The sequence below is a fragment of the Acomys russatus genome, chromosome 32, assembly GCF_903995435.1.
Source record: "Acomys russatus chromosome 32, mAcoRus1.1, whole genome shotgun sequence".
Lineage (NCBI taxonomy): Eukaryota > Metazoa > Chordata > Mammalia > Rodentia > Muridae > Acomys > Acomys russatus.
This window is the reverse complement of record NC_067168.1, coordinates 11,132,813-11,156,743: the sequence shown is the minus strand read 5'-3', so window position 1 is coordinate 11,156,743 and position 23,931 is coordinate 11,132,813. Positions and strand designations below refer to the sequence as shown.

General features: G+C 35.4%; 1 protein-coding gene across 3 annotated transcripts in view; it reads left to right on the top strand.

Annotated features, from left to right (window-relative positions):
• Phip (pleckstrin homology domain interacting protein) overlaps positions 1–23,931 on the top strand; it is a 115,411-nt gene that overhangs the window by 977 nt on the left and 90,503 nt on the right. For all 3 annotated transcript variants that reach the window (XM_051140243.1, XM_051140244.1, XM_051140241.1), the window contains exons 5-6: positions 15,551–15,701; positions 15,792–15,890. In XM_051140243.1, coding sequence (XP_050996200.1) covers positions 15,551–15,701; positions 15,792–15,890 — 250 coding nt within the window. The remainder of the gene's footprint in view (positions 1–15,550; positions 15,702–15,791; positions 15,891–23,931) is intronic.

The window sequence follows — 23,931 nt, the reverse complement described above, 5'->3', positions numbered from 1 at the left end:
CCCGGGCACGGGAAAGCTGCAAAGGCCACGGGGAGGGTTGGGAGGACAGAGCGGGGGTTGCAGGGGGCTGCAGCCGGGGGTGCGGACGCCCCGGGGACGCAGGGGCCGCGGACAATTTATTTGTGATATTTTGTTAATGTGCTAGAAATAAAGATACGTCATGAGTGTTGTGCAGTGCAAGGCCGGAGGAGGAGGGGCCGGCGCGCGCGTCCGTGCGGGCGCGGGGGCGCGCGCGCGGCGGCGGCGGCGCGGGCGGGAGCGGCGCGAGCCTGGAGAGCGCGCTCGCCGGCTCCTCGCTTGCTCTGCACGCGCGGCCGGCTCAGCCTTCTCCAGACCCACACAATAGCTGGTGACTAACTGCTCCGAAGTGGCATTAGCATTTCACAAGCAGGCCCTGGAGCCGCGGAGGAACCTTGGCATGATTTTTTTCTTTTCTTCTTTTTTTTTTTCTTTGCCCCTTCCTCCTCCTTTTCCTTTTGCTTTCTGTAGATTCAGACCTAGATTTTTTTTTTTTAATTTAAACATTTTTTAAAAAATAAATGATTGGAGGCGTTTAGATAGATGTTTGATGGTAGATACACAGCGGCAAGCTGCATTATAAAACATTATCTGCCGAGGTATAAATCTAGCAGTTTTAACAGGCGTTTTAAGTTTTGCTGATTCGTGGGGTATATTACTTTCTTTTATTAAAAAAATCATTAAATAGAGGGCATTGAAGAGTTTTGATTTTTTTTTTTTTTTTTTTTTTTTTTTTTTTTTTTTAAATCTACTTACTTGCCATGGTCTGGACCCTGGCTTTTAATTTTTTGTTTATATTGAGATGTTTTGTCTAATTGCTTGAAAAATAACGTTTTTGTAGTTTGTAAGTTGTAAGGCAGTATTTAAAAATATTTCTTTACAAAAATGGAGCTATCAGTTGAATATTGTGAATGGTAAGGTAAAGTCTATTAGTTTACTTTATTAAAGGAGCGTCATCTTTGCCTGAGATGTAAGCTGCAGGAATGTGTTGAATAACCAGTCAGAGCAGGGCCCATCCAGCAGTTGAAATTTAGATAATGCATTGGAAAAGATTCTTTTGAGGTGTTTGGTGTAGCTGTTGTCAGGGCTGTAGTGGCGAGGCCGAGTTAGCAGGATGTGAATGAATGTCTTTTTTGGGGCACTGGTGTGTGGCATGATTCTGATAGCTTTTCTTTGGTTTTGGATAGAACCACATAACTTTTGCGTGCGTGTCTTCTGATTTAATATAAACCACTGAGGACTGGCGTTGTCCAGGCTTAAGAAACCTGATGGAGACGAGGCCCTTTCATTCCTGTGCTTCAAGCTAGTTATGGCGGCTCCGGGAGTTCAGTCAGGGTTTGTGCCAGCGTGACTGAGATTTGAAGTAAACAAGGTGTTTACTATTTGCAGTAGTTGACATTTTTAGATTTTTGGTTTTTACAAAAATCTTCAGTGTATTTACGTGTCTTTCTGGCTGTTTTAGAAAAACCAACTCTAAAAATGTTTGACAAACATACTGCATTTTTCTAAAAATGAAACTTCTCTTTTTTCTCTTGTTAAAAACCCCACAAATTTCAAGTCACTAAAAATGATTGTCTTGTTAACTTAAGAGCCTTTAAGTAAAGCTGTGATTTTTGAAGGAAGCAAAAATATTGAGCAAATAATAGGAATGGCTAATCTATGTAGGAATATTATTTTGTTTGTTTAGCGAAATTTAATTTTAGAGGGGTTCTCATGGCTCAAATATTATCAAAACGAAATAATTGTAGTTAGCTTCTTCTTAAATTGTCTTTGTCAGTATGTTATTAAGCCACCTGTTTTGCATAAAGGTGTTTTTCCTTGCTTGAAGAGGTTTTTACCTTAACACTCAATAATGACTTTATCCTCAAGACAGGTAAAAATTCTTACTGAAGCTTGGAATTGACTCATGCTCTCAGCACAAAACTGTCTGCTGGATGCAAGGCACCCTTTGAGGTGCTTTTGTATCATCAAGCTATATCTTGAGGTGTGTGAGAACATGGGTTAACTTTATGTCACTTTATTTTCTCTTTTAGGTAGCTTTAAAAACACGTAATTGCCTGCTTTCTGAGCATACTAGTACAACTGAAATTTTTATTTTTTTGGCAAATATATGCAAAGTCTCTTGTAGTCTGTTTTAATCTCATGACTTCAATGTTTACTTTTTGTTTATTATGTTGGTTTAAAATTATTTGCTGAGTAAAAATGGAGTTTCAACTTCTACTTGAAAGTGGGTTTGTTGGTGTATTAACTGATAAATTGGACAGTATTCTAAATAGAAAATTTTATGTGAAATTGAAATTTCCTAGAAAATCTTTAAAAGTAAGTATTGACCAGCATTGATAGCCTATAAATAGAATTCTAATGATTCAGTTTTGGTGCAGAGGAAAATACAGTGTTCAGTGCAGTATTGAAAGTTTTGTAAGTTAGAAAAGTAAATTACTGCATTTGTTTGCTATATGATTGAAAAGGGAATCCTCATAAGCTGAGATTTTTGTCTTTGGTTTTAACAATGTGATGGATTATTATCTGTGGGAGCTCTTGAGACATTTTTTCTTAAAAGTGAGTAGAATTTGGTAGGATACTAAATTTTTTGCATGGTTTTAGTTTATTTGGCCTTATATTCATTAACCTAGATCTTTTTTTAAAGTAAAGGACATTTTTCTAATAGTCTTGGGGTGTTTAAATGAGGCCAGATATTAGGCCAAAAAATTAAAAAGCTACTTTTTATTTTTTAGATAGGCTAGCCTTGAACTATCTGTGTAACTGAGGTTGACCTTCCTGCCTCCACTCCTGGAGCGCTGGCATTAGTGTGGTTTCTGCAGTGCCAGGGCATGAACCGAGGAGCTTTGTGCATGCTTGATAAGCTCGTCACAGACTGAGCTAGCTACATCTGCAGCTCAGCCAAGTGTTTACAGAATAAGAAGTCTGTTTTGGACAGTGTTTTCAGTTTTTTAAGGTGGGATTTCACTCATCCCAGGGTTGTCTGGAGCTAGCTGCCGCCTAGGCTGGCTTTCAGTTCTTCATCTTCCTGCGTAAGCTTCCCAGTTGTTCCTTAATTAGTCCTGTTGTTGGTTTTTCAAGACAGGCTCTCTCTGTTAGCCTCGGCTGTCCTGGACTCGCTTTGTAGACCAGGCTGGCCTTTTCAGTCCTTTTTTTTTTCTTTTTTTCTTTTTTTAATTAGATCTTAAAGCAAATTATTAAAGCATTTCACCAGACTTGGGATGCTTTGATTACATTTTTGTTTACAAATTATTTTTTTAGTTGAGTTAATGTTTTACCCATTTATTTAAATTGTGTAACTTTGCTTTCTCAAAGTAATCACATTTCATTTCATTAAACTGATTGCGCCTTGTTTGACATCTTTTCATCAAAGTGAAAGAATTATAAGTCAGGAGATGTGGACTGCTGTCTTAAAGACAGTTAGTTAGCTTGCAGGTGACATGGGCAAACTAACTTGTCTTGCCTCCATTATTTGTAACCACATGTAATAATATGGATTGACAATGATCCGGAAATATGGCTTTGAGTTAGAAATAGCGATGCATTGTTTTTAAGTGCTTAGCATTCATTTTGGAGTTTTAATTTTCCAAAATGGAAAAATAAGCCATGCCAGTTTGGAAGTTGAATAAATGCTTTTCATAGCACCATCCGCTGTGGTTGTCCTGCTTTACTTTCCATTGCTGCAGTGAAAATCTGCACAAAAAGCAGCTTGGGGAGGAAAGCTTTTATTTCATCTTACAACTCCCAGATCACATCCCATCACTGAGCCAAGTCAGGGACTCAAGTCAGACATCTGAAGGCAGGAGATTGACTTACTCCTCTGGCTTGTGGAGCTGCTTTTCTTGCACTACTTAGGCTGGGTACCACTTAGACTGAGCTAGACCCTCATCAGTTTGCAGTTAAGAAGATGCCTCACATAAATGGCCACAGGCTACTCTGATGAGGCAGCTCCTCCATTGAGGTCCTTTTCCCAAGTGTGTCAAGTTGACAACTGAGTTAATAATACCATTTCTTCTTGGAAAGATAAAGATTTTTGAGATAGTAGCCACATTGTAGAATACCGCTTTATTGCTGTAAAATTACTGTGGTTTTCACTTTGGTTTAAGTTAAGTTATTAGTAGCTTCAAAATCAGCAATGAATAGAATTTACTCAAGTATATGTCTTAGATATACGTGTATTTCGAATATGCTGATTAAAGTTGGAGTCATGGAATAAGACTTAAGAGATAAGTGTAAGGAAAGTGATGACATATTAGATGTCTTTAAACTGGAGATTTCCAGTCTGCATTAGGGAACTGAGTACAGCATATGAGGAGGTAGATATGTATTGGTAGCATTACAAGGTTTTTGTATGTGTTTTTTTTTCCTTCTTCATTTTTAAATTCTTTGACACTTTCATATATGGACATAATGAATTTTAGCTGTCCCTTTTAAGAGTTTCAAATAGTAAGTACCTTGGTAGACTTACAATGAGGGATAAAATGTGTTAAGTAAAAAGAAATAGTATGTGCTAAAGGACTGAATCTTTCTTTTTTTTTTTTTTTTTTTTTTTTTTTTTTTTTAACGTATGCCGTTATTCTGTTGGTACAAAAAAAACTGGATACATTTATAAAATTTATATGTGTCCTTGGGAGTGAGGTCATGCATGTGTGATTGTGGCGTTCCGAACAACCTTGGGGTGGTGTTCCTCAGCTACTATCCACTTGCTCTTTTCTTTCTTTTTCCTTCTTTCCTAGATAGTCTCACTGGCCTACAACTCTCCTACTAGGCTAGTCTGGCTCTAGCAAGTACCAGGGATCCATTCACCTATGTGTCTTTCCAGAGCTAGAATTAGTTACAAGTGTAGATGCCTGGTATTTTTTATCATGGGTTCTGAGAATCAAACCCAAGTTACTATCCCCAACTCCTATGAAATGTTCCAATGAAATAAATCCACATTTGATTAATACTCTCAATGCAAAGTGATGTGGACATAAAGGGGAAGTGGACTTTATACTCTTCCTAACTGCATGATTGTGGCTTATGACAAATCTACCTGAAAAGTCTGGGAGTAGTAATTGGTGTGCAGTTTGGATTTGCTCTTGGCAACCTTAGTAACAGCAGTGTAAGTAGAACTGTGTGATAGTGTAAAGTTTCCCATAAGGTAAGCATTTCTATTTGAGATACAGGTACTCTTAACTGTCTCACCCTTGCTACATTTTACTAAAACCACTACTTTAAAACTTTAGAAAGTACTGTCAATGTACTTTTTAGGCTTGAAGATAAAATAGCCTTAAGAAATAGAAAAAGGTTAGTGAATATAAAGAGTAAATAATTTAAGTATTGTGAACAGGTCTCTGGAAAAATGTTCATTTTGCTATGACTTTTTGTGAGACTGCAACAATTAGATATTTGGGTAGTTGACTTATTTTGAACTGGGGCTTGAGTTATAGGTCTATGGTTAAGCACTTGCTTAGTGTAAATGAGGTCCTGGATTCAATTCTCAGTACTGAGAGAAGGAAAAACAACAATGACAACAACAACAAAAAGAGGAGGAAAGTAATGCTCCAAATTGACTAGAGACCAGGTGAAGCTTTTTCTTTTTATGGTACTTTGAGTACTCAAAGAAAGACTGAATATTAACAGAGGCTCCTTTTATTCAGAAGTTTGTGGAATTTGTAACAATACTAGTTTGTAGAAATTATCACTTGTTCTTAGATACTTAAAGATAACTGTTCCAAACATTTAATAAATCAAAATTTGCACTAATTCTTTAGCTAGTTTTAAGCTAAAACTATCAATTTTTTAATCCATTTAGAGATTCTTTGTTACGATAGGCTGCAAGTTTTTGTCTCTGTTGATTACATCTGGGAATTCTTTACCTAAGATATTTTTTCTCTGTCCCAAGTTTTGTTATTATCTACCTATTCTTATGGAGCTTCAATACATGGGCAATTTATTTTGAGCAGTATATAATGTAACGGGCACATAAGATTCTTATGCATAGTTTTCTTAGTGTTTTTCAGAATTTATCAGAACAATATGTTTAATATTAACTTATCTGGCCTTGATTAACAGACAAAAAAAATTCCTACTTTATTTTTTATTGACTTTAGGAAGATCAGGCATTATATGAACACATTGGACATAAAAAAATCTAATTAGGAAATTTTTAAGTTTCTTTTATAATTATATCTAAAAGTGATAAGGGCTGTCAAATTTAGGTAATTTGAAAATTACAGTGTTTTCAGTTTCATATTTTGAGAGGACATTTTAGTGACACGAATAATTCATGAAAGTTAATTTTTTTTGAAAAATTCTTTTGAGAAGCCACTTTGAATTAATAAGCAAAAGCAGAAGTTTATAAATTATAATTAATAAGGTATTGAGCATGTAGATTCTAAAAGGGTATGAGTATGACATGGAGAAAATTAAACTTTTATTTATGGAATTTGAGAATACAAAGTATTATAAGCCAAAAACAATGGTAGAGAACAGTCATTTATATACGTTTGAGAGCTTTCGGTTAGTGCAAAGAGGCAGACATCACTTGTCTCTAATCAAGACTACCTTTACATACTCAGTATACATTCATGTACAGTCTGAGGTTTCACAGATGGTATTAAGATCTAAGCAGTCACATAGTCTGCCATATTTTCTGCTTAGTTTAGAAATGAAAATGTAATGTGATTTGTCACGTAAGTTCTCCATGCCATGACAGATGATGTTAGCATGTTACATGGTAATACCAAAGAATGTGTGGGTTCTGCTACAGCTGGCATGACATTGGGTTTCTGTCATGGATAGAAAGCAGATCTGGAACTTGGGGTAAGTTAACTGCAAGAAATAACTACTGTGAGCTGCGTCAGCTTGTTCTGGTTTACTTATGGAGTAGGGAGACACTGAGATAGGTATCTTGGTGAAACACACCTGAAACTTCACTGTTTCCAGATGTGAGGTGATAATTATGAGTACTGAAAACAGAAACAACTAAAAATGAAACTTGTTGTTCTGTTAATATTATTTACATTAACACTATTAAGAGTAAGCAATTTAAGGATATTTTCCTATTGTTTCATTAGAAAGTAACTCTATTGGATTCATAAATTTGAGTTTTAAATTATACTCTTAACAGGCACTGGGCAGTGGTGGCGCATCCCTCTAATCCCAGCACTCGGGAGGCAGAGGCAAGTGGCAAGTGGATCACTGTGAGTTCGAGGCCAGCCTGGTCTACAAAGCAAGTCCAGGACAGCCAAGGCTACACAGAGAAACTCTGTCTCAAAAAAAACAAAAAACAAAAAACAAAAAAAAACCCCAATATATACATATATATTATTAACATGTTTACTTTAAAACTTTTGCTTAGCAAATATTTCATATTAAAAACTAAAGTGTTACTCTAATAAGTAAACAAATTGTCATTTTGTGGTGTTTTAAATTAATTTTAACAGAGCACCCCAAATTTGCTGTATGGAGGAATATTTAGTTTTAAGAGGTGGGTTTTCTTAGTTTTATTTAACAAAACAATCAGATTTTATTTTATTTTATTTTAAAAACAATCAGATTTTAAATGAATAGAGTTGGAAATATTTGTATTGCCATTTTCTTTAACTGACAGATACTGTATTCATAAGACCAGCTCTAAATGTGTTCTTATGGTTGACTGAAATCTTGACAGTCCTTCATTTTGTGTTTTCAAGTACTTTGTAAATAGACCTCTAAGATTAATTTTGAAATTTGGCAAGGTTTTGTATTAGTTGTTAAAGCATTTTATAAGGAAATCATGAAAATCTAAGAATCCTCAAAGTAGTTAGCCTAACTTTGAAGATTTGGCTTTACTTATAGATTCCACTAAATTTTTAATATTTCATTAAAACTGGCTTGTCTGGTTTATCTGGGAAAACTAAGTTTTGAGAAGGAAATAACACTGTAAAGAGAATTGGAGTCTGCAGATCTGCACTTAATTAGTTTGTGTCCTCTTCTCTGAAGGTAAATCCTAGCAGATTTTCGTTTTCTTCACCTGTGACATTGGTAGAGTTTTCCTTCTGCTTGTTTGCAAATCTTTAATCTTTATAATTAATTTTGAAAAATAGTTTGCACAAAGATGTTTTTCTGTGGATAACCTAGTAAAAGTTACAATAGCAGCTTTAAAGATGATAGATAAAATTTAACTCATTTTAAATGACTGCTTATAAATTTGGAAGTTTTGAGACTTAGCTTTGGGTGGCGCATGCCTTTAGTCCCAGCACTCAGGAGGCAGAGGCAGGCTGAACTCTGAGCTCAAAGCCAGCCTGGTCTACAGAGTGAGTTACAGGACAGCCAGAGAAACCCTGTCTCGAGAACCCACAAAGAAAAATTTTTTATTTGTATTTTTAATAGTCAAAAGTTGTATTCTGTTCAACTGGCTTTTGATAATAGAAAATATAGAGAGCAAAAGTAACCAGCCCCCTTGTTCTGACAAAAGTTTATTGGTGTAACCACTAGAAGGAATGAATATGAAGTGAATACTTTAAGTAAAACATTAATGCCAGACAGTGAACTTCACTTTCATAAATGCCAATTTGTTAAAGGAAAGGACATCTCTAGGTCAACATAGACAAAGCAAGTAATTGGAATGAATCTATGGAGTTAATCTCACACTGAAACTTCACTGGAAAGATTTTTTTGTTTATATGTAATATCATTTGTGTATACTTGTCATGAAAGTAGCAGTGAAACTGACGGTGGGAACAAATGGGACCAATGTGAGTGGAGATGGGTGAGAAAAGGCAAGTAGGCCCAGGGAGAAATATACCCAGTGTACATTCTGTACTTATGAAATTTAAAAAAATAAAGATACTCAAAACAGTTTCCTGGAAGTCAATATGGAATAAGTACTTTATATATATGCTATATACATATGTGTGTATATATATATATATATACGCATTATACATGTTCTAATATATTGCTGCTAAAGACATCATATGACTTAAGTAATAAGTTAGTAATGCCTTGTATTCAGTGATAAGGACATTGGGACTTAACCATGCTTTCTCCATTCTCTTTGCCAAGCAAGTCTGATCCCAGACTGTTTTTACTTGATGTTTTCTAAGCCACTGACCTTTTCTTAAAAAGTTGAGTAAGAGACATTCTTTTGGGTTTTTTTGTAGACTAGGCTGGCCTCAGATCTGATTGTCTCTGCCTCTCAAGTGCTGGGATTAAAGGTGTGCCTCACTACAGTAAAATTATAATATGTCTTGTGGAAATCAGTACCTTTCAGCTTTTTCATAGTTACTTCTTAACTGATAACACTGTTTAATTCTACTTTCTGATAGTTGCCAGACTTTTTGTCTAGAAGGGATAGCTACTTATATTGAATTGCATGTGTCTTAATTTGCTTTTCTGTGGTGTGATAAGCACCATGACTCAACAGCAGCTTAAGGGAGGAAAGGGTTATTTTATCTTACAATTTCAGGTTACAGTCCTTCACTCAGAAAATTAAGAGCAAAAAAGAAAAAGGAGGCATGAATCTGGAGGCAAGAACAGAAAAGCCAGGGAGGCACACACACACTTCACTGGTTTATTTTCCATAGCTTGCTCTGTTTGCTTTCTTACACCACACTAGACACCTGCCCAGTCATGCACCGCCCACAGTAAGCTCTGAGACTTCCCACATCAACCATTATTTACGAAAATGTTCTACAGATTTGTCTACAGATAGTTAGTTGAGTTACCTCTTCTCAGATAGCCTTAGCTTGTGTCCAGTTGACAAAGTGATCAGGAAGCATGCTACCAGAAAAAGACAGGCCAACTTAGTTTTTTTCTTTTTTCTTTTTTTTCTAATATGCTGCAATTTACAATCTCAGATGATTATACCATTCAAATTACAGTTACAATTCTAGAAATACTTATGTGATCTGAGAAAGTGATAACGGTGTGATTTTGCTCAAAATGGAAAAGAAATGAGAAGAGCTGTATTTTTTCACAGACAATTTTTGATCCTGATGGGAGAAACATTGCTGTACCTATGGATAATTCTTAGGGGAAAGATCTGTGAACAGGTTTGCTGTGCTGGACAGCTTCTGGCTTTTAAGGTTGGGTACCTAGTTGGTATCTACAGTCCTTGTTTTAGAGCATTTTATCTGGAGTATTGACTTGGGGAATCCATGGTTGTAGTTTTGCAAATAAAAAGAGACTACTAGGGTTCCAGATGTCCTGAGGAAGTTGAATGACCAAGGCTAAGAATAGATGTAAATTTTTGAATTAGCATAGCAATTGTCCCAAGAGGGAATTTAGTGTGATTTGGGCTCTGACAACTAGGAACTAACGTTACTACTTTGTGGCCAGATAGAGGAGGATAAATCTGTAAAAGAATGAATGGTTTCACAGATAGAAAAGCCAGAGAATGGCTTGGAAATAAAGGAGGAAGTGCTCTGCTGGCCTAGATGATGGCAGGGAAATTAAGGTTCAGATTCATTAAAAAGATGAACAATTGAGCCAATGAGGAGGCAAGCACCTGCAATCCCAGAGCTCAGGGAGGCAGAGGCAAGTGGACCTCTTGTGAGTTCAAGGCTGACAGCTGGTCTAAAAGCAAGTCCTGGACAGTGAAGGCTACACAGAACAACCCTGTCTTGAAATACCAAAAAACAAAAACAAAACAAAAGAAAAACACCAAAACATCATCACTTCAGGTGAACTCCAACAAGGCTTTTGTTTTTCTAGTGTTTTGTATTTATTTAAAAATGAAAGTTGGGATCCTACTGTCAATATTACTTTTTAATAGAATTGTATATTAAGATATTTGTAGGCTCACAGGTAAGAAGTAGAGAAAGCCTATTGTACTTAGGTCCAGTGTGACTATTTTGTGAAATGGTGATAATATTGACTTCGATACAGTGTAACAACATTTGGATCCCACTTTCCCTGCCCTTGTTTACTCTTGTACCTGTGTGTTAATTCTATTTTATTTTATTCCATGGTTTGTGAGTCATAATGTAATATGTAACTTAGAGTATAAATAAAATAATAATTGACTCTTATACAACAAGTGCAATACTAAGAGCATCACATATTGTTTCATTTACCCAAGACAATAGCCAACATTACAGGGATCTTATATTGCCCTTTTATAACTATTCTCACACTGGTTAATGTCTCTAACCTCTTAACAATACCTTGCCTACCTTTTATTTCTAAAATGAGATCTTTAAAAGTGATATAACTTGAACCATATAGTAAGTTACTTTGAGAGCTTGCAACACCCCGCCCTCAGCCCAAAAGTGAGTTCTTGAACCTTTCTCACAGTTTTTTCTTTGGTTTTGTTTTGTTTTGTTTTAATTCGTGCGAATGAGGGCTGTTTTAGACTGAGGCAAAAAGTGAGGGGGAAAATGAGACTTGTAGTACTATTTAAAAAACATGTTTGTGTGGAGACAAAGAATGGAAATATATCTGGATGATTAAAACTGAAAGCGGATGGAGAACAGGTCAGGCAGGATTTGGGGGTTTCACTAAAAAGGAACATGAAGCTTAATGTAGGTTTGACTAGGAGGAGGTAGTTGAGAAGGACTAGCTTATAGTGATCATTACATTCTCACTGAGAGCTAGGCGCTGACACACGCCTGTTAACCCGGCACTCAGGGAGGCAGAGGCAGGTGGATCACTGTGAGTTCAAGGTCAGCTTAGTCTACAAAGTGAGTCTAGGACAGCCAAGGCTACACAGAGAAACCCTGTCTTGGAACCCACCCTCTCAAAATAAAAAGTGCTGTGAACCATGATGATTGTTCAGGTAAAAACTACGATAAGCAGTAAAACTTAGCTTGCCTTTCACTGCTCTTTCCTTCAGTGTGTGGTAGTGTTTCCAGAGGCCACATACATGGCTTATGAGTTTACAACAGCATCAAAGAAGACTAATGGTCTGAGTGACCCAGATATTACAGATAACAAAAACAACAACAAAATTCTCACTAAGGTTTAAAGTACCAAAATACATGAAGAGTTAATGCACGTGCTACAAAGTGTTAAGGGTGATAAAGGGAAATTGAAATGAAAACAAAGGCTGTGCCTAATAAAGAGCTGTGGTGCTTTGAACAACTCATGGAAGGCAGTGAAGCACAGACAGTCATAAGGAAAATGGGGTGTGGAAGTGGGCGGGTAAAGAAAAGATTTCCAGCAGACAAGTCAGTTTCTATATTTAATATCTCAAAAGCTGAAGAAAAAGCATAGCATTTAAGAACTGAATGTGTCTCTTCTAAGTTGAAAGTTAAAGTTCAGTTTGAAAAAGTTGGGATATTCTGTAATATCAAAGAAAGCTTTAGTCAAAGTGGATTCACAATATTTTACTAAAAGGTAGAGATCTGTAGAAAAGGTTACCAGGCTCACTACATGAAAAGGTATTTTGCTTGCATATCCTAAAACAAGACCATTATAAACTGGACTTCATCTTCCTAAAATGAAAAATTGGAAAGGAATTTTGAGCAGTTTTAGAAGTCACATTAAACTCCTTGTATGTGGGCCAGAGCATTTGTAGCTCTTGGCACGGTCCTGGTATCAGGCATCTCATCACAATGCTTTCTTGCCTCTGCAGGCACTGGTGGCACACACAGACATGCATATGCATTTAAAAAAACCTTTTAAAGCAATAACTTTGTAGATTTGGTTTAAAAGGAAGCTTACAAATACTTCATGTTTTCTTACTTAAAATTTAGTGGTTTTTTGTTACTGTTGTTGTTCTGGTGTTTTTTGTTTTGTTTGGTTTTTTGTCTTTGTACTTTAACGTGTGTGTGTGTGCATCAATGCTTGCAAGGGACAGGATGATGGCAGGTATTCTGCTCTATCACCCTCAGACTTAGTCCTTTGAAACAAGATCTTCTACTCATCCTGGCACTAGGCTGGCCGTCAGTAAGCCCCAGCAATGCTAGCTCTGTCCTCAGTGCTGGGGTTATAAGCATGCGTGAGCCCTAGATTTTTATATGAGCTCTAGGGATTTGAACTCTGCTCCCTATTCCTTGCTTGGTCAGTAAGCACTCTTACCTGCTGAACCATCTTTCCAGGCTTAATTGACACAGTAATTCTTCATGAGGTAAAGTACAGTGACAGATGCACATACATTATATGGTTATCAATCAGTGGTTAGCATATCCATCCCTCACCTGATAAATTTACCATTTCTTTGTGGTAAGAACATTCAAAATTCTTTGAGATATTTAGGTAACTTTGCTAATTATAATCACTTTGTATGCAGAATCCCATAATTTTCTGGGGCCAATCAAAAAGTATAAATATAATTTTAAACATCTTATTTTGTTTTATTTTCTTTTAAACACTAAAGATAATTTTATTTCCTACTCATTAGTGTTTCTTAAGGTATGTTCCGAGTATGACAGATAGTGGGGAGGAGTTGGTGCTGTGGTTAAGGAGGTTAAGGATATTATGGGTTAAACATAATTAAACACAGATTATCTAGTTTCTTAGAGTTACTGACACTGTCCAGGAGAGAATATTGTACATAATTTGTAGTGCTTATTTTTTCTAAAGGTATTCATTCTGCCACGCCTTTTTGAGCACATACGTGTGCACACACAGGCAAACAGACACACACCTATTCTAGACTGCTATTTTTAATTATCAGTGTGACAGTATGGTTCCACATTAAGGTCACAACAGAAATGTCTTCTTGAGGAAGATTTATTTCTCTTATTGGCTCCAGCTTAGAAGGATGTTTATTAGCCAACTTTGAGAAATATTTACACTAGTCTTCAGAGTATAATAAACGTAGAGGTGTATCTCAGGGATAGAATGCTTATCAAGCATGCTCAAGGCCCTGAGTTCTAGCCCCAGCACTGAGGAAGGGGAAAATAAACAGAATATAAAAGATATTATGAGAAACAATAAAAATATTTAATATTTACATACCCCCACAATATGAATTAATAAATTCATATTAAGATTGTCCAAATGGGTGAAATACTTTGAAGAAACTTGGGCTTCAAGGCCTCTTCTCACCTGCAGAAATCATTGCACTTCCCTTGTCTATGTGTGCTGTACTCTTCTGGTGTTTGCCAGTAATGTTTCATATACTAGAAATCTATTAAAGTCCAGTATAGTAATATGATTTCATGTTATCACATCTGTGTTACACTTTTTCAAATCAAATTTATGAAGGAACTGGTTTTTTGTGAATCTTTAATATCTGGTTCACTCAGACCATTAGTCTTTGATTCTGTTGTGAAATCATAAGCCATGTATGTGGCGTCTGGAAACCACTACCACACACTGAAGGAAATAGCAGTGAAAGGCAAGCCAAGTTTCACTGTTTATCATAAACCAGGACAGCCGAGGCTACGTAGAAAAACCCTGTCTCAACAAAACAAAATGAAACTAAAAAGAAAGTGCTGAGAACCACGATGATTGTTCTGGTAAAAACTACAATAAACAGTAAAACTTAGCTTGCCTTGTAGACCAGGCTGGCCTTGAACTCACAATGACCCACCTTTTGCCTCCCTGAGTGCTGTGATTCAGTACATGTTTAATGGGCACCTTACTTGAGTGTTACTTTAAAATGGGGTGCATTTCATAACTTTGATAGGTAAGTGTAAAGTTGTAAGATAGTATGCATTCTACTTTTACTAATTTTGGATTTTGAGACTTATTAAAAGATGAAATAATAAAAACTATGAGGATTATGGTTTCAAATGCTGCTGAATCTTGTTTGATGTAACAGTTAGAATTTTGTCCCCTGTTTTCAAAGGTTTTTAGCAAAATAAAACTTTAGCATGATGGGGCATGGTGGTGCACATCTTTACCAGCACTTGGGAGGCAAAGGCAGATCATTAATCTTGTTTTGCTCCCAACGTGGTTTATATAGTGAGTTCCAGAACAGCTGGGACTACACAGAGAAACCTTGTCTCTAAAAACAACAGCAACAGTTAGCATAGATGGTATATCAGAAATCCTTAAGTTTTGTATAATGAAAACCTTTAATTTTAAATTATCTTAGAGATACAGTAGCAGTTTTAAAACACCGATTTTATGGTTTTTGTTGTTGTTGATGCTTAAGTTTTTGAAAATCCAAATAAAATACATATAGTGTTAATATATTTTTCTTTCTTGTGGGGGTGGGGGTGATTCAGAGTTGCCATCCCAGGCAGGCCTCAACTTTACACACTGGAAGATCCACATCTCTATACTGCTGGGATTATAGGTGTGCGCCATCAGATCCCAGGTCTATAGTGTTAGAGATAAAATCCCGAAGCCTCATGCTTCCTAGGCAAGCTCTGCCAACTGTGCTGTCTTCCCAGTTCCAAAAACTGTATGTTTGTCATTGTTTAGTATTGGCCAGCATGTTAATTTATAGAACTTACTCCATTTTGTTTACATTAAATTATGGCATCTTTTTCTTTCTTGGTGTACTAAATGATATTGTAAGTGGTTTAATAAAATCTGAACATTCTCTTGGAGTGTTGACTATTGTAAACAGATTGTAATTTTTAAAACTTTTACTTAACATTACATAGCAAATGTTTTTGTTTGTCTGGGACATAATGGATACCCATGTCTGTTTTTGACAAAATAGGTGAAGTATTACAGACACCTTGCACCTGATCACTTGCTGCAAATCTGTCATCGACTGGGACCGCTTCTTGAACAAGAAATCCCTCAGAGTGTTCCTGGAGTACAAACTTTATTAGGAGCTGGAAGACAGTCCTTGCTACGTACAAATAAAAGTATGAGGATTTTCTGCTATAATTTGAATCTTGTTTTTCTCCCTTTTTTTGTATTTTACTGTTGTACTCATAAAGTGTATGTTTTACTAGGCTGCAAGCATGTAGTATGGAAAGGATCTGCTCTGGCTGCACTACACTGTGGAAGGCCCCCAGAGTCTCCAGTTAACTATGGCAGCCCGCCTAGCATTGGTGAGTTGAGCTTAATGATGTGATGGTCTCTTGATGAAGAATCTTTGAAAATAAAGTTTTTAGTTACTCTGCTATCAAAGAAGATTATATCATGTACATATTATGTATATCAACATTCAAAGATGAAAAAGCTCTCAGATTTTCTTATATAAATAGTTTTAATAGTGAATTTATAGTATACAATTGTAATTATAGGCATTGTTTCTTATGAAGACTGGTCATCTCACTAACGTTTTATTTTTCCTAAAATTTCCTTACTAAAAATTATATTATGTAAGTTAATCACTAATAATTCAAGTTAGCTATATTGTTAGCAAGCAACTAGTTTGGTTTTCTTTTAATAGCACACCATGTTTTGTCCAAAGTGTCAAAGAGGACAAACTTGAAAATAAGATTTCCTCTTGTGTTGCTTTCTAGACACAGTCTAACTCCTCTTACTGCTACCTTTTGTCTTGTGAACTAATAGAAAATCCTCAGGCCTATATGTCTCCATCTTGTCTCTTGCCTTTCTTCTCCCAGTATAGTCTCTAATCCTATAATATTAATTATATGACTTGACCTTTGCTCTTCACAAAGAAATATAAAAAGGTAAATTATGGTATTTTAGAGATATTTATTTCATCTACCATTATGTCAGCTCTTGGCTTTTAGAGATCTTCGTATATCTTAGCTTCTTCCTTCATGTATACTCTCCTGAGTAATGTCTTTTATTGGAGCTGAAAAATTCTCGTTATTTTAAAATAAAGTGCTTCCTTCTTTCTCGTCTCTAGAACTTCAGTTAAACAAATGCAAGATTTTTTTGGTTTAGTCTGTTACTCTTTTGTCTGTGTTTATATCTTTTTCTTTCTATGATACATTCTGGGTCATTTCCTCTCACCTATTCTCTTAAAATATTCTGATTTTGTATGGTGTATAATTATAGCATTAAAATAATTTCATAAATTACTTATACTTTTCTAGTCATCAGCTTTTCCCTCAGTTTTCTCTATTCATTGCTTTTCCTTTCTTCCCTTCAGTTCACGCTTTATCTCTCTATACTTAATCCTTACTCAGTTTTCCTCACTTAAGCACATTCATTCCAACCTGCTTTCTTAGTAGCTGTTTTCCTTTCACAATTTATTTTCTTGTGCTTTTCCTTGTCATGGTTTTAGTATAATAGCTTTATAGTTTAGTCATTTTACACTTACTATTTTTGTATTGTTTCTTATTTTTCTGTAGATATATTTCTTAATGTTAACTTCAAAAATTTCACTTTGCTATGATTTATAAGTGGAGTGGGACATTGTTTCTCTGAGGTCATTTCCCCACACCCACTGCTCTTTTCCGTATAAAACAGGAGAATTAGCTCTCATAGATTCCCAAGATGTGTTTGTAGTATAGGAGAGTTTTATTGTTTAAATTTTCGTTTCAGGTTATGGTTAACCAAAGTCATACATTTTTTAAAAATAACAATTTCCATAGGGAGTTTAGTGCTCTTAAGAGTTGTGTTTTCATTTCTTAGTAAACAGTTGATCAAATTTATTTTTAAGCTTTAGACATGATGAACGATTCTCCTATCCCAACCAACTACTAGTTAGGATGTGCTCACCACGTGTCCTTTCATTTCCCACCATGGATTTCTCCATAGTGATTGTTGAGTTTGATGTTGGGTTTTTATCTTCATAAATGAAAAAGATTGTCATCTTTTTATAAGGTCTTTGATTTTTCTAGTTTTTACAAGGATCCTTTGAATTTCCTGGGGAAATTTTTGGAAATTAGAAAGTTCATAGTCAGGCTGAATAAATTTTATATAGTAGTGATTTGTTCAACTCTTCAAATCAGACTCATTGAAATAAAATAATTTCCCACAAAATAACTTAACTTTCATAACACATAATTCTTTGATTGCTTAGGGATAGCCTATATATATATATATAAACAAATGTTAGTATAAAATAGTTTTGAGTTTGTAGAATAAGTAATGTCATCTGCATTTCATAGCAGCTGTGTAAGGGACTCCTTTTAAATAAATGAAGAAATCAAATGTAGGTGAGTGGTAACAAATTCACTGCATTCTCTGGTTGTTTTGGTTTGTAGCTTCTGTCTTCGGCTTCATATAACTATTAGATAACACCTTTTTGCTTCTGTGAAATTATTTATGCATTAATGTACCAGCTGTGTCTATTATTTGAGTATAATAAATTTTGGAAGTGGGTCTTAGTCTAGGAACTGTGGAAATACGCATGGTATATTCTTTCAAGTTATATGTTGTCAGATAAGTCATTTAATTTGAAATCAGGTGCTCATTTCCTTAAGAATATTACAGGTATCTATGTGTGTTAGATTTGTAGCTGAGGATGACTTTGAAGTGGTGCTTCGTTTCCCTCTATCTCTTGAGAGCTGAGATGCAGGTGTGTACTTTACCGCATGTGGTTTATCTTAGCTAGGGATCAAACCCAACTGTTTGTGGATAAAGCACACAGACTCTACAAACTAAGCTATATCCCTAAAATCAGATTCTGTTGTCTGAGTAGTTGGATGTGTTTCAGTGAATGAGCTTTTGCTTTCAGTTGTATCCCTTCCAGTTTCCTTTTCACTGCAGCTAAGAGAGAAAGTTTCACTAAATTATCTTAAAGTATCTTACATAAGTCCATCCATTTCTCCTTGAAAACTTTAAACATATTTTCACTGGAATTTAGTTAGAATGCATCTGCCACATCTTCTCTGTTTAATTTTTTTCTCTTGAAACTTGTCTTTTTGTATTAAGTGTGCCAAACACTTAACTGTGTTTGGGGCTTTTTCTCTTCTTTTTCCTTTTTTTTTTTTTTTTTTTTTTTTTTTTTTTTTTTTTGTTTTTTCAAGACAAGGTTTCTCTGTGTAGCCTTGACTGTTCCTGGACTCACTTTGTAGACCAGGTTGGCCTCAAACTCAAATCAAGCCGCCTCCCTCTGTCTCCAGAGTGCTGGGATTAAAGGCATGCGCCACCATACCTGACATTCTTTTTCCTTTTTTATTGAGAAAGGATCTCATTGTCTTTCAGGCTGGCTTTCCAGAGTTGGAATTATAAACCTGTAGCACCTTGTCCACAAGCTCTGAAGCTGATGTCTTAAAGTTTTTCATTGAATTTATTTTCTTTGTGTGTGGTGTGTGGATGACATGCTACACATTTGTTGTAGGGGTTAGAGGACAAGTTGTGAGAATTGTTTTCTCTACCATGTAGGTTCTGCGGATTAAATTTAGGATTCTGGGCATTCAGCTTTGCAGCAAATCCCTTAACCCTTTGAGCCATCTTCTGGCTCTACTTTTTAAATGCTGTTTTAAGGCCCCACACCATTGTACATGGTTTTCTCTCAACCTGGGAATACATTCCCCTCTTTTCAAAAAATTTATTTCGTGGGGGCTATTTTTTAGATTTCTAGAAAAATAACTTAAATGCTCCCCCCCCACATGTTTGGAACCTTTGCTATATACTTCAAATTTTCCTTTAGTAACACTTAGCATTGTTGTAAGTCCTTATTTCCTGTCTTTCTTCCTTGCTTGACTCCATCTCCACGAGGGTAAGTGCCATCTCTTCTTTTCTCTGTTAGCATCCTATAGCCTACATGTGGCTCATATGTGCTCTGTAGACACTAGTTGGCTCAAAGGTAAACGACTCAGATGTTCTACATAGGAAAAAGTACCTAACTTTTTAAGGGTGGAAATGTGAGGCCCTATGTTTGATCCCCAGCAGCAACCAAAAATTTAAAAGTTTAAGGAATTTTTATTAAAATAAGATTTTTACCAATACTTAAATTTTAAAACTATTGTTACACTGTAGTATTTTCTAGTTGAAGTAGCAGATCGATTTCTAGGAAAGAAAAGGGGAAAATAAATACTGTTTTATAGTCACTAATATTTTTTCTTTTTATTCCTTTTTTATGCACTTGGCTCATGAAACTTATTTGCATAATTCTTAGGATTATCATTTGTTCCTGTCTGAAATTTCAACAACTTCTCTTTTTTTGTACTTCTTCTAGTATTTACTAAACCTGTTGTTTTAAAATAGAACTGAACATCAACACTGAGCATGTGAGGATTTGCAGTAGCTCCTGAGTATACTAATCCTTTTACTTACATAAGTAAAATAAGGAGAAAAGCTTTCATGGTTGTTTTGTTGCTCGAGAGATTATTTCCATCTTCTATTCCCCATTACCTCTCTTCATTATTATTATTATTATTATTAAAGTGATTATGCGCGTGTCCTTCTAATACTGTAACCATTGACTTTGGCAGAAGTTGGAGCTGCTGTTCATTATGTGATCTGTCTTGTTCTGCTCCAGGTGGTGCTGCAGAAATGAGTCAAGTTTTGGTGAAGTGTTTTCCACATGCTATCTGGCCTCCAAATGAGAATTTCTAGGTTGTCAGAGTCTGCTGATGGCTTTATTAATAGTAATTTCAGGGTAAATTTTCTGTTTCTATAGTGAATTAGATTTTCCCTTTAAATCTCTCTAAATAAAACAACTTAGCTATCTTTGATACATATTTCTTTACTTTAAAAGCTCAGTGAAGTGTGCATAGAGCGGGCCTGATCCTACATAAATATATTTGTGTGCAGGTACAAAAATAGGAATACACATGTAGAGGCCAGGAATATGATACCATGTCATAATGTATTGTTCTTCACCTAATTTCTTCAGTCAGTATCTCATTGAACTTTGGAAAAGCTCATGGATTCTGCTAGGCTTACTGGCCAGCAAGTCTCCTGATATTATTGTGTCTGCCTCTTCAGCACCAAGGCCATCATGTGTGACTCAGGTCCTTATGCCTGCATAGCAAACACTTTCCTCACTGAGCCCAGCCCTTCAGTGAGTGTATTTATAAATAAAACTTAAAATAAAAATTGGGGGCCTGTTATCTTCTATCTTACAAATCAGAATATCTGATGGGTGAATTTTTTTCCTGTTGTTATTTATGTTTCTTGAGACATGGTATCCTGGTGGTACCGTATGCTAGCCTTGCACTTGCATTTTTCTGCCTTAGTCTCCTGAATGCAGGGATTACAGATATGTTCCATTATGCTGAACAATATGTAAATTCTTTATATCAATTTTCAGTCATGTAAAATGGGCAGTAGGCATTTTCTGTAGAATAATAATACTTTCATATTTTTTAAAATGATTTTTTGTGATTAAATACACAAATTTCTTAAATCTTATGTCTATTTTTTTTTTTAACCAACCTTCGATTTAAGCTTTAAAAAAAATTCAGTGTGCCGGGTATTGATGGTGCATGTATTTAATTCCAGCATTCAGGGAGGCAGAGGCAGGTAGAACTCTGAGTTTGAGGCCAGCCTGCTCTACAGAATGAGTTTTTGCAGGATAGCCAAGGCTACACAGAGAAATCCTGTCTTGTAAAACAAACAAAAAAAATGTTTTTATGGTAATAGGTTGGGATATTTTCTTTTGGTCTTTTTTCCCTTATGTTAATGTAAGCAGCATAGAATATACCCTGGCACCATATGAGTACTGAGTTAATATTATCCATTGTGAGCCATTATTTACAGATGTGCTACATTGACATTTCTCAGCATTATTGAATTCTGCTTGCTAGTATTTTGCTTTTTAAAATTCACTTATTTTCATTTGTCTATGTACCTGTGCCACAGTGAGATCAGAAGACAACTAGTAGTCAGTTCTCCTGTTCTACCCTGGTGATCCAGCCTAAGTCATCAGGCTCTGGGGCCAGTGCCTTTAGCCATCAGACCTTCTCTCTGGCCCAGATTGTACATTATTGAAGTCCTTCTACCATGGGCCTCTCTATCTATGATGGCTAGATGTTGATGGTTTTCTTCTTTTTCAATCATTTTTTAAAAATATATTTGATGTATAGTTTTTAGTGTTGTGATTTACAGAATTACAGTGTTTTGTTTTTAACTGCCATTGTCATACATTCTTTTCATTAGAACTCTTTTGTGGTCCTTTAATAATTTATACCATATAGTACATTTGTATGATAGAAATTTTGAAATCACTATCATCCTATAAAGAGATGTATTTGTTTAGAGTAAACTTAGAATCATAGAGAAATAGTTCTCCAAATGTTTGGTCATGAATACAGAGGTATTTCACTAGAATTGAAAATGCTACACTTGATAATTTGCTCTCTTGTGCTCGTTTAAGTTTTTATCACTTTGTTGTAATTAAAATTTAGTTCCATAGATTTCTAAAGTCTTTACAACTACTGATTTTAAGTTTTATATTTAGAAAGCCCCTTTTTACATTGTGGAGATTAACATGAAATGTACTTACAGTTTATTCTTTTGTACTTTAATTTAGGAAACATTTTGATGTTTATTATTTTAAATCCTACTTACTTTAACATTTTACTCCAGGAAGCTTTTCAAAAGGTTCATGTGTGAGTGGTTTTTAAACAACAGTCTCAGAATTAACTTAGACAAGGTAGAATAATAAAAGTAATATAATAAACATTATTTAAAACAAACTTACGCTAAAATACCCAAATGCTTTTTATATGCGTTTTTATTTTGTATCAAAAAGAAGGGCGGGGGTCAGGTGTGCAAATTATTTGGAGATACTTTCTGGAGTTACGTATTTTGCTTTTCATTTTCTCATCTAATTGTTCTGTCACAGAAATTGTTTCTCTGGGCTTGAAATTTGCAGCTACATTTCTTGTATTCATTAAGCTGATAAGTAGGCTTTGCTTTGAATTTGTAGTTCTGGGGCTCTGTAGTTCTAGTGTACACAACAGGTTTCTTACACTAGAATAGAAATGATATCAAACATTACATCATCTTACAGATCTTTTAAAAGTAATGATTAATTTTGGTCTTTGAACATGAGTAATTTATTACAGTTTTACCTGAATGTTTGTCAATTTTACTAAGTACTTTAGTATTTCTGCTCTAGTGATTAGTTGCTGATTTTTGCTCTATGTATTTTTACTATCATTGAAAATGTAGTTATGTTTTTCTATTGTGGCTGTGTTTGTGTGTTTATGCATGTGTATAAGCGTATGTCCTTTTTCCTCCTTCCTTAAATGAACTTGGTACATCTAATATCTGTATTGAAAATTTGGCCAAGTTATAGAAACTTGATAATGAAAGATGTCAGTATCAGCAAATGATTCTCAAATGAAATTTGTAGCTAATATTTTTACTTCTTAATTTCTTCAAAATTAGTTAATAAATAATCAGGAATAAGGTATTTTTAGATAGACTCATATTGAATAATACCCAGAAATATTAAAATGTCATTAATTATAAAACTAAAATGCTTACTAATGGCATAGATTAGCTTACCACAGTTGTTAATCACAGATGAATAGAAAAGAGAATGAGTAAATTGAAAGGCTAGGTATACTGTTTGGTTATTTGAGGGCATGAAAAGTCTTTAGAAGCTGTCTTAGTCACTGTTCTATTGCTGTGCAGAGACATTGTAACCAAGGCAACTCTTATAAGAGAAAGCATTTAATTAGAGACTTACTTAAAGTTTCAGAGGTTCTATCCATTATCCTCATGACAGTTAGCATGGTTGTATGCAGTTGGCCATGGTGCTTGAGAAGCATTGAGACCTATATCCTGATCTACAGGTAAAGAGACTGGGCCTGGCATGAGCTTTGAATGTCTCAAAGTCCACCCCCAGTGACACACACACATCCTCCAAGGCCACATGCACTAATCCTTTTAATCTTTCCAAAGAATTCCATTCCATTACCTAGTGACTAACCATTCAAGTATGTGAGTCTGTTAGGCCTCACCACATTACACTCCCTGGCACCCATAGGCCTAGGGCTACACCATAATGCAAAATGCATTTATTTCAAAATCTTTATAGTCTTTCACAGTATCAACACTGTTTAAAAATCCAGAGTCTCTTCTGAGACTCAAGGCAATCTCTTAATTGTACCCCCCTGTAAAATCAAAGTCTATAAGCCGACCACATACTTCCTACATAAAATGGCACAGGATATACATTACCATTCCAAAAGAGAGGAAAAGGAGTGTAGTGAAGTAAATACTGGGCCAAAGCGAGACCGAAAACCAACAGGGCAAACTCTAAATTCT